This window comes from Myxine glutinosa, chromosome 13 (assembly GCF_964187855.1).
Source record: "Myxine glutinosa chromosome 13, kmMyxGlut1.1, whole genome shotgun sequence".
Taxonomy (NCBI): Eukaryota; Metazoa; Chordata; class Myxini; order Myxiniformes; family Myxinidae; genus Myxine; species Myxine glutinosa.
This window is the reverse complement of record NC_136273.1, coordinates 43,013,659-43,026,108: the sequence shown is the minus strand read 5'-3', so window position 1 is coordinate 43,026,108 and position 12,450 is coordinate 43,013,659. Positions and strand designations below refer to the sequence as shown.

Below are 12,450 nucleotides of genomic sequence, written 5' to 3'. Positions count from 1 at the left end.
TCAGTGCATAAACCAATTAACCTGTCCACTGCAGGGCATATAGAAATGAAGTTATTTTCTGCATATAATAATAATATAAGTTCAGTTCTATATAACAATTTCTGTTATCACCACTACCACTACAACTACCACTACTACAAGCTTTGTCTGGAATTTTGTGGACTAACAGACAAACAGACATACAGACAAGCTGGGATCAAAACATTACCTCCTTCCACCATTGAGTGTAGAGGTAAACATCATGGAAATTATATCATGCCCTAGATTTAATTCATGCTTACCCGTGTATTTGCTTCACTGGTTCACAAGGTCTTTTGCATACATGTAATTCAGACTCTCGTCTTCATTGCTGACCACACAATGTTGTCTAGCTGAGCCCAGATTGTATGTAATTAACTCATTTATGTGGAGTCACAAGGTGATTTAAACACAGCCACACACAAAGAACACAGTTGATGTGGGTCAACACACATGCAGCCTCTCTACTCTTTTATTTGGGTCAGGGCTGTGATTAAAGACATGTAGTGGAGTCATGTTTGTAAACATTGTTAAAGACATGCTACAGTGCATTGTTAAGGAAACAAGACAGATGGAAGCCTATACAATAAATTTCTGTACTCTAGAAACACAAAAGATGGCTTAAAGGGTCTAGGAAAAGGGGATTATGCATGTTTGGTATTTATTGACAATATGAATATAATGTTACATAAAATATGCATATGAAAAACACAAATGAATGGGTCACTTTGTTTCCTAATGGGATATGAATTTATATTTTAGACTGCCAGTATATATGAGCTTGTCTGAGTTGTTACTAGTGATTTAGTATAGTTTTTTTATTTATTTATATTTACAGAACTAAGACATTCTTTTCAAAGTATTGTGTTGAATCCAATATTTGCCTAGATAATTTCCAAATAAAATTATATAACAGACTGTGATAGATAATATTAAGTTGAAATTGGTACCATTGGATTCCTTGCCCCCAAAAACATACATTTAGATACCAGAATCAAGTCAATAGCTGCATTACGTCCAGAGATAATAGCAAATGTAGATTTCAAGTGGCGGCCATTTTGAAATCCAATATGGCGGACATAAAGAGAGAATTTCAAGTGGCCCAATATCTGAAAATGTTCGCAACATATTCATGTACATTTGTGCCAAATTTGGTGCTTGTATCACAAAATGCACAATTCTTTTGAATATTTGGGCTAAGCCGCCCCACTATTGATGGATATATCCACTAATATAATTTTGCACAGAAATTTAGTGAGGCCTCATCTATAATATCATGTTCAGATTTGGTCACCACATCTGAGTCAGGAAGAACCTTAGTTCAGCATAGAGCGACTAGATTGATTCTGGGCCTGGCGAGAAAAAGTTATGACGAGTGACTGAAGCAGGCAGTAATTTATCCATTAGAAAGGCAATTATGTTGGGATTTGATTGAGATCTTTAAGATAATGACAAGATAAGTGCAGACGAGTTTCAGTAAAATGGACAGTGACAAGACCAAAGGCCACAGTCTGAGAATAAAGAAAGGGTGAGTTAGGACAGTAGTGAGGTCGGGATCCTTCACTCAGAGAATAGTTGATACATGGAGTATTCTCTCTGGGAAGGTAGTGGCGGAAGAAACAGTAGATTGGTTTAAACTAGAATAGATAGGTACCAATAAAGATTGGAGATAGAGGGGCTGGTGGGTAATTAGGTTATGGATGGGTGATAGGCTACATGTGTAGTAATTGTGATGTACAGTGTGTGAAAGAGTCTCATCAAAAGGTGGATGTACTGTGGATGTTTGTTCATTCCTCACCTTACAACACCTTTAATCTTCATCCCTTCCCCAAAAGTAAACACCCTGGTTTCACCATTAACCCATTAAAATCAAAACAGGGGTTAAATTAAAAAAACAAGCTAATGCGACCACTCATTCTTCTGGGAAGAATCCCGTGCACATGCTGGTCACACTTATAAGTCACATAAGTCTTTATAAGTTCATCAAATACTGACACCGCGATTGACATTCGCTGAGGTAAATGTCGATATCTCTTCTGAGGTAAAAAACAAAGAAACAAAAAAAACAGTTTTAAAGCATTATACGTATCAACCGATACATTTTATGAAACGGGGAAACCTAATACACACTTTGGTGGTTTTAAAATGACAGAATATGTCTTCATTAGAAAAAAAAAAAAGAACCTTGAAGACGACGCTGCTAACAAAATACACCGCTCTAACGCATAACCACGAGTTTAAACTACATTTACAACAAATATGAAAACTATTTTCATATCACAATGTTAAATATAGAATATATAGAAGATAATGTTAAAAAAAATGAGCCCTATCTTCCAATGGTAAAAAATTCCCAAAAAAACTTCCTGGATCCAGAATAATATCCTGAGCTTCACCAAAAACTAATCAATTCTTCCTTATCCCAATACAAGGGCAATCATCCCACCAACTTTCATCCAAATCCGTTCAGAACTTTCCCAGATATCTTGTTCACAAACACACGAACACACACACACGCACACACACGCACACACACACACATACATACACACACACACGGACACAATCGAATGCATTACTCCCTGGCGGGGGTAAAACTAGAACGGCACTCTGGTACAAGTAGAACGCAACAGTTTATGTTTTGTATCCCAGTGATAGGCTGGATCTGGATCCTCGAGCTGAACCGAAATCGAATTGGTTTGTTCTTGTCATCTAACAAACTCATCCACCAAGTTTCATCATAATCCGTCCCTAACTTTTTGAAATATCAAGCTAGATATCTTTTTTGTGCCCGCTCTCTCAATGGTGAAGAATCACTTAAATTCTAGTATCCGGATCCGGATCTTCACCAAAATCTAATAACCTCGTCCTTGTCACATACGCTCAATCTCTCCAACAAATTTCGTCCGAATCTGTCCACAGCTTTTTGAGATATCTTGTTCACAGACAAAGACAGAGACACGATTGAAAACATAACCTTCATCCAGCAAAGGTGGATGGCAGTCATGAATAGATTTGGTCAGAAATATTTAGTACAACATGTTCTTGATCCAGGAAGTATGTGCTCAATGCTGCCCAGAAATGACCAATACCTGGACTTTACTAAGTGTTAGTTAAATGTTAATTGCTTGATCTGTTATGTGAACATGTTGATGCTCAGTGCAGATTGAGTCAGCAGTGATAATTGTCCTTTGTTTTTTTGTTTCTGTCATCTTGTTGTAACATCCGAAACGATCTCATTTCTGATGCTATGCTTGTTCCGTGTTATCTTGTTTGAGCATGAGTGGAAAGGACATTGTTCACAAGTGATACGGCTGGATGTTATAATGGCTACGGGATTAGTTGACCTTACAATAGCGTCGGTGTGAGCCCTCTCTTTTGGGACCTCCTTTGTTTAGAAGAGTTTCACAACACCGGAAGCTGCACCCTGTGATCGGTACACATGTGTTACACAAAAATGGATCAACCTTTTCTGATTAATTGGAAGAAAAGAACTACCTTTAGAGGCCATTTTTTCCCCGCGGAGCAGGGGTTGGCCTTTTTTGGGCACAGTGGCCCCCTTTTTTGAAGCAATGTTTTGCGGCCGCATGCCCTTCCTGCCGCCAACCCTGTTCATTGCCTCTTGCGACACAGGGAATTACCAGTGAACTGGTGCTCAATTTGCCGACCTCGGAAGGATGACGGGCTGAGTCAACCCCCCTGGCGTTAATTCAGCGATCGAGCGGGATTTAAACCCAGGATCCTAGGATCCCAAGCCGGCACCCTAACCGCCAGGCCAACACCAGGATGGGTTAATTGGAAGATTAATTGGAAGCTATCATTAATATATAGTGTCGGTGGTTTGATGCGTAAGGCAAGATATTGATTGCAGCTGTGCACAGGTGAGGCTTTCCTCGGACAAAGCATTTCAGGAAAATGAAAAAGGGGAGGAAAAACGGGTACCGTAAAATGGGGTGAATGGGGGCAAGGCACAAACTTCCTGGCATTCGCACTCTCGGGAAAACACAATTCAGTAGATAACTGTGTATATTTAATTAATGTGGTTAACTGATAGAGTGCAGGCACCATGGGTGAAATTGGCCTCTTCCTGTGTCCGACTTCCTCATGTATTTTTATAATTATGCTATTATAACTCATAATACAGCGTTAATGGTTGAATTTGTATTTTACATTTGTGTTTGCTTCTAAACTTTATACATACAGTGTATTTCCTGAAACAAAAATAACACGAGAGATTATGAACAAAACAACCAGAACACACAATACCAACAAAATGCATAACAACCTGAGAATGAGTGATTATGAATAAGCTGGGTTATAGAAAAAAAAATAAAGCTTTTTCACTCAAACAAATTGACGAAAGAATAAACATGTGAATAGCGACTAAAAGACAGCGAAGTTGGGATAACCAGTCTCCATATTGTCCATTGTTGGAAACTTGATTACTGAGCTTTGTTTTACTTCCTGCTTTCCTCTGATAGTGCATTTTTTTTTTTTTTTTTTTTTTTGTATACTGAATCGAGCATTTGCATCATGTGCATCATTTGCATAGTGCATTTGCATCATGGGATCAGCTTTCTTTCTTTCTTCATATTCTTGTTTTTTGGCCTTAATGTCTCCGTACCAAATTGTAATTTTTTTTTATTCCTCTCTTTCAGGGCCCATCTGGACCTAAGGGTTCCAAAGGTTCGACGGTAAGCATCACAGGAGCATGAAAAGATCATTTTAACTCGTAATACCAGTTTTTAAAAATGAATCCTGCATAAGTATTTTTAACATGTTTTTGTTAGTGTCCCTATTGTTTTGGGCCTATCTTTCCCCCAACAGATTTTCAAGGAGTAGATATCTCGTGAATGCAGGGTTTTTGTCATGGCAAATGCCATAACTTTGATACCAATGATCTGATTTCTTTTTTAAAATAAAAGTTCAGAATTTTCTTTATTTCACCAAAAGCATTCATTGTCACATGATGGTCGACTTAAAGTTGTGTTTGTTGTTGTTATTCAAATATTTTAATAGAGGAGTTTAATACTCCACACAAACTCTTAACCTGCATAAAATGTTCACGGTTTCCCATTTAGAGGTATATAAAACTAAATGTGACATAATGTAGTAGATTTTACCAGTTATGACATTCTGAGCTTGTCCCACAAGTGACATTCTGAGATTCTGAGCTTCTGTCCCACATGTCGCATTCTGAGATTCTGAGCTTCTGTCCCACATGTAGCATTCTGTGATTCTGAGATTCTGTCCCACGTGTATCAATCTGAGATGCTGAGATTCTGTCCCACATGTAGCATTCTGAGATTTTGTCCCACAGGTAGCATTCTGAGATTCTGAGCTTCTGTCCCACATGTAGCATTCTGTGATTCTGAGATTCTGTCCCACGTGTATCAATCTGAGATGCTGAGATTCTGTCCCACATGTAGCATTCTGAGATTTTGTCCCACAGGTAGCATTCTGAGATTATGAGCGTCTGTCCCACATGTAGCATTCTGTGATTCTGAGATTCTGTCCCACGTGTATCAATCTGAGATTCTGAGCTTCTGTCCCATGTGTATCAATCTGAGATGCTGAGATTCTGTCCCACATGTAGCATTCTGAGATTTTGTCCCACAGGTAGCATTCTGTGATTCTGAGCTTCTGTCCCACATGTAGCATTCTGAGATTATGAGCGTCTGTCCCACATGTAGCATTCTGTGATTCTGAGATTCTGTCCCACATGTAGCATTCTGTGATTCTGAGATTCTGTCCCATGTGTATCAATCTGAGATGCTGAGATTCTGTCCCACATGTAGCATTCTGAGATTTTGTCCCACAGGTAGCATTCTGTGATTCTGAGCTTCTGTCCCACATGTAGCATTCTGAGATTCTGAGCTTCTGTCCCACATGTAGCATTCTGAGATTCTGTCCCACATGTATCAATCTGAGATTCTGTCCCACATGTAGCATTCTGAGATTCTGTCCCACATGTAGCATTCTGAGATTCTCAGCTTCTGTCCCATATGTAGCATTCTGAGCTTCTGTCCCACATGGAGCATTCTGTGATTCTGAGATTCTGTCGCACATGTATCAATCTGAGATTCTGAGATTCTGTCCCACATGTAGCATTCTGAGATTCTGTCCCACATTTGACATTCTGAGATTCTGTCCCACATGTAGCATTTTGAGATTCTGTCCCACATTTGACATTCTGAGATTCTGTCCCACATTTGACATTCTGAGATTCTGTCCCACATTTGACATTTTGAGATTCTGTCCCACATTTGAGATTCTGTCCCACATTTGACATTCTGAGATTCTGTCCCACATTTGACATTTTGAGATTCTGTCCCACATTTGAGATTCTGTCCCACATTTCACATTCTGAGATTCTGTCCCACAAGTAGCATTTTGAGATTCTGTCCCACATGTAGCATTTTGAGATTCTGTCCCACATGTAGCATTTTGAGATTCTGTCCCACATTTGACATTCTGAGATTCTGTCCCACATGTAGCATTCTGAGATTCTGTCCCACATGTAGCATTCTGAGATTCTGTCCCACATGTAGCATTCTGAGATTCTGTCCCACATGTAGCATTCTGAGATTCTGTCCCACATGTAGCATTCTGAGATTCTGTCCCATATTTGACATTCTGAGATTCTGTCCCACATTTGACATTTTGAGATTCTGTCCCACATGTAGCATTCTGAGATTCTGTCCCACATTTGACATTCTGAGATTCTGTCCCACATTTGACATTTTGAGATTCTGTCCCACATTTGACATTCTGAGATTCTGTCCCACATTTGACATTCTGAGATTCTGGCCCACATGTAGCATTCTGAGATTCTGTCCCACATTTGACATTCTGAGATTCTGTCCCACATTTGACACTCTGAGATTCTGTCCCACATGTAGCATTCTGAGATTCTGTCCCACATTTGACATTCTGAGATTCTGTCCCACATTTGACATTCTGAGATTCTGTCCCACATTTGACATTCTGAGATTTTGGCCCACATGTAGCATTATGAGATTCTGTCCCACATTTGACATCCTGAGATTCTGTCCCACATTTGACATTCTGAGATTCTGTCCCACATTTGACATTCTGAGATTCTGTCCCACATGTAGCATTCTGAGATTCTGTCCCACATATAGCATTCTGAGATTCTGTCCCACATGTAGCATTCTGAGATTCTGTCCCACATTTGACATTCTGAGATTCTGTCCCACATTTGACATTCTATGATTCTGTCCCACCTGTAGCATTCTGAGATTCTGTCCCACATGTAGCATTCTGAGATTCTGTCCCACATGTAGCATTCTGAGATTCTGTCCCACATTTGACATTCTGACATTCTGTCCCACATTTGACATTCTGACATTCTGTCCCACATTTGGCATTCTGAGATTCTGTCCCACATTTGACATTCTGAGATTCTGTCCCACATTTGACATTCTGAGATTCTGTCCCACATTTGACATTTTGAGCAACTGTTGCACATGTATCATTCTGAGATTCTGTCCCACATTTGACATTCTGAGATTCTGTCCCACATTTGACATTCTATGATTCTGTCCCACATGTAGCATTCTGAGATTTTGTCCCACATTTGACATTCTGAGATTCTGTCCCACATTTGACATTCTGACATTCTGTCCCACATTTGACATTCTGACATTCTGTCCCACATTTGACATTCTGACATTCTGTCCCACATTTGACATTCTGAGATTCTGTCCCACATTTGACATTTTGAGCAACTGTTGCACATGTATCATTCTGAGATTCTGTCCCACATTTGACATTCTGAGATTCTGTCCCACATTTGACATTCTGAGATTCTGTCCCACATTTGACATTCTGAGATTCTGTCCCACATTTGACATTCTGACATTCTGTCCCACATTTGACATTCTGACATTCTGTCCCACATTTGACATTCTGAGATTCTGTCCCACATGTAGCATTCTGAGATTCTGTCCCACATTTGACATTCTGTGATTCTGTCCCACATGTAGCATTCTGACATTCTGTCCCACATTTGACATTCTGAGATTCTGTCCCACATTTGACATTCTATGATTCTGTCCCACATGTAGCATTCTGTGATTCTGTCCCACATTTGACATTCTGTGATTCTGTCCCACATGTAGCATTCTGACATTCTGTCCCACATTTGACATTCTGACATTCTGTCCCACATTTGACATTCTGACATTCTGTCCCACATTTGACATTCTGACATTCTGTCCCACATTTGACATTTTGAGCAACTGTTGCACATGTTCGATTTTGAATTACTGTTCCACATGCCAGACCATGTTGTGACCTCGATGCTTATGCAGCTTGAACAAGTGCTGCTGAAACTTTTAACCAGATTTTACTCGTGCTGCACAAATGCAATCGATAGCCTTTCGGGATTCGTCTTCCGGGGGGTTCCATTACTTTTCCTTTGTACTTTTTATTACATTTATTTTTATTAAAATACACATTGTTCTCAAACTGCTAAACTTCAGTGTTTTCGCGTTTTCACTTTTAACATCCTCATTGCTTGTGTTTGTTTAGGGAGCAGGAGGTCCTAAAGGTGATGTTGGTCCTCCTGGGATTCCTGGTCCTGCGGTGAGTGGTCTGCACATCATTGTATTCTTCCACATAAGCAATTCGAGATCACACAGTTCTTCAAAATCGCATAATTGTGGCAATCTAGTTTTCATGGTCTTGTTTCATCGTTTCTAATGTGTGTTCACAAATAAGACAAGTGGTTCAAAAGGTCTGCCTGTTTATCATCTATATACAGGCCTACTGTGTATGATAGTTTTTTCTGCGATTAGTATTTAAGTCTAAATTGTGTGAACATTTGGCCAGAACCTCACCAGCAAATCTGCTGATGATTTATTTGAACATGCATTATAATAAGAAGTTATAAGTAATTATCAAGTTATTCAGAAAAGTATTGCTTGAAAGATATTCGATGAAGTATCTTATTCATCTGCATGTAATCCTTTCATTGTCATTTTGACTTTTTATTGTTCTTAAAATTTTTCTCAAAAGAAAATTTCTCACATTCTCAAAAGCTAAGTTGCCTGCAGGTTTTAATGCTCGGTGTGGAATAACGTCCAGTGGGGAATAAGGACCAGGTGGGAATAAGGCCTGATGGGGAATTTGGCCGGAAGGGGGATAAGGGCTGGGAGGGGTGAGGGAAATGGGGGTGGATAAGGTCGAGTGGGGAATGAGGCCCAGGGGGAAATCATTGGTTAGTAAGGTAAGTGTGTCCCTCCCTAACGTCATGTAGAAATTATTGAAAATTGTAACGATCAAGCATTGAAGTGTATTTTTAACGTTCTTTATGAGATTTAATTCCTGTATAAACTTCGTCATTGTTGCACTGGACGACTGATCGCATGATCGGGTTGAGTGCACGTAATAATGTCTACCCAACATTTGAGATATAGGTTATGAAGATATACAGATGGATTTGTGCCAATGTGTTGAACGCCATGTCTTGGTGCATGGCACATACAGTCACGTGAAAAAGTAAGTACATCCCATGTAAAGTTTAGACTTTTTCAACATATTTCAACATACAGCTATTTGATCTTCATTTCAACAATATTGAAAGATAAAGGTGATATAATATAACAAATATCATGAAATATTTACATTTTGTAGTCCATTGTATAATTTAAATAAACATAAATGCAAATTTAGCATGTGGAAAAAGTAAGTACACCCTTGGCTCTAATAGGTGGTATTGCCCCCTTTGGCAGAAACAACCTCAAGTAGGCGTTTCTTATAACTGTCTACCAGTCTCTGACATCGACTGTGAGAAATTTTTGCACACTCCTCCCTGCAGCATTCTTGCAGCTATGCGATGTATGAAGGGTTTCTTGCATGCACAGCTCGTTTCAAATCCCCCCACAACATATCGATGTCATTTAGATCCGGGCTTTGACTTGGCCATTCCAGAACCCTCCATTTCTTTATTTTCAGCCATTCCTTGGTGGATTTACTGGTATGTTTAGGGTCATTGTAATGTTGAAAGGTCCACCTTCGGTTGAGCTTCAACTCTTCGACAGATGGCCTCACATTATCCTCACGCACCCTCTGGTACAATGAAGAATTCATAGTGGATTCTATGATGTTGAGCTGCCCAGGCCCTGATGCAGCAAAGCTTCCCCAAACCATAATATTTCCACCACCATGCTTTACAGTTGGTATCAGGTTATTGTGGTCAAATGCTGTCTTTGGTTTTCGCCAAACATGTCTTCTGGTACTGTGGCCAAATAGCTCTACCTTTGACTCATCTGTCCAGAGCACATTGTTTCCATAAGTGCTGGTCTTTGCCTAGGTGTTCATTGGCAAACTTTAGTCTTGCCCTGATGTTCTTTCTGGACAACAAATGTTTCCTCCTGGCACACCTCCCATGTAGATCAAACGTGTGCAGCCTCTTTCTAATGGTAGTCTCGTGCACTTTGACATCAACAGTGGCAAGAGCTACCTGTAGGTCCCGTGATGACATTCTGGTGTTCTTCGAGACTTCTTTCAGCATCTTGCGGTCTGCTCTCGGGCTGAACTTGCTGGGGCGGCCTCGCCTGAACAAGTTGGCAGTTGTTTGGAATCTTCTCCACTTGTAGATGATCTTCCGGACAGTCGAATGATTGATTTCAAATTGTTTGGAGATCTTTATAAATCCCTTCCCAGACTCTTCGGCATCTATAACCTTCTTTCTGAAGGCCTCAGAGAGCTCTTTTGATCGAAGCATGGTGACGCCGCACACTTCAACAATAAAGAGCAAACCAAACTAAATGTCCGAGGTTTAAATAAGACAGGTTCCTCCAAGATCCTCTCTGATGATGTTCTAATCATTTGCACCTGAGCTGGTGCACCTGATTCTAATTTTATGTATTTGAATTAGTGATAAATGTAGGGGTGTACTTACTTTTTCCACATGCGAAATTTGCATTTATGTTTATTTAAATTATACAATGGACTACAAAATGTAAATGTTTCATGATATTTGTTATATTATATCACCTTTATCTATCAATATTGTTGAAATGAAGATCAAATAGCTGTATGTTGAAATATGTTGAAAAAGTCAAAACTTTACATGGGGTGTACTTACTTTTTCACATGACTGTATATACAAACAACATGCATTTTAAAGGCCATTTTCCCTGTTAGAGCGGGGGTTAGCCTTGCGGTCCCCATGACAATCTTCTCCATTTTGCCCTATTTTCTGCATCTCTCCTTGTTAACCCCCTTGCCCGCATTTCTTCTTCCACCATCTTTAGCCAAGTCTTTCTCGGTCTTCCCCATCTTCTACTTCCTTCTACATTCATTTCCATCACTCTTCTCAACCAGTCACTTTCATCCTTCCTCAACACATGACCAAACCATCTCAACCTGTGCCTCTTCACAGCATCAATCACAGGCTCTATTCCCATCATCTTTCGCAATTCATCATTTGTCTTCCTCTCTCTCAACGATACCCCGCACATCCGTCGAACCATTCGCATTTCCACCCTTTCCAACCTTCGTTGCTGCTCTACGTTCATTACCCATGTCTCGCTCCCATAAATCATAACACTTCTCACACATGCAGCATACACCTTTCCCTTCAGCTTCAACGACACTCCCCTCATCATCAGCACACCACTCAATTCCCGAAACTTCTTCCATGCACATCTCACTCGAGCAACCGTTGCCGAGTCTGATCCACCTTCTTCATTCAGCATGTCTCCGAGGTAGCAAAATGTTTTCACACCTTCCAGCTTCACGCCGTCTCCAAGATCCAACTCAACATTTCCTCCATCTGCAGCTCCCTCTGTGCACACCTTACATTTGAATGTAGCTGCCACACTGGTTAATGACCCTCTCAGACCACTACATTTTTTGATGAACCCACTCAGCGCACATTGTACACTGAATGGAGTTCACTCCGACACCCTTCCTACACACAGCACAGGGCCACTTCCCAGTTCTTTCCACCTCACCACATGCTTTACCACTTGCCATCACCTTCGTCTTTCCGATATTCACCTTCAGACCTTTTGTCTCCATACATTCCTTCCACGTGTTCATCTTTTCCTTCAGTCCATCCATACTTTCCGCAATCAACACGAGATCATCTGCATACAACAACTCCCACCGTAAACCCTCCTTTACGTTCTGAGCCAGCACCTCCATCACAGCTACAAATAGTAGTGGACTTAGTACCGAACCCTGATGCACTCCCACCTTCTCCTCAAACTCACCACTGTTCCCGTCCTTCGTCCTTACAGCTGTGTGCACTCTTTTGTACATTGCCATCACTACTCTGATCAACCATTCCTCCACTCCTAACTTCCTCAATGCCCATGTCAATACTTTGCGTGGAACCCGATCGAATGCTTTCTCCAGATCAACAAACCCAAGAAACAACTTCTTCCTCTTCTCCAT

The 12,450-nt window shown here is 40.4% G+C and overlaps 1 protein-coding gene across 1 annotated transcript in view; it reads left to right on the top strand.

The window, feature by feature from the left end:
- The window catches only part of COL5A1 (collagen type V alpha 1 chain), a 505,662-nt gene that overhangs the window by 450,399 nt on the left and 42,813 nt on the right, over positions 1–12,450 (top strand). Inside the window, exons 61-62 of the mRNA XM_068102230.2 lie at positions 4,677–4,712; positions 8,575–8,628. Coding sequence (XP_067958331.1) covers positions 4,677–4,712; positions 8,575–8,628 — 90 coding nt within the window. The remainder of the gene's footprint in view (positions 1–4,676; positions 4,713–8,574; positions 8,629–12,450) is intronic.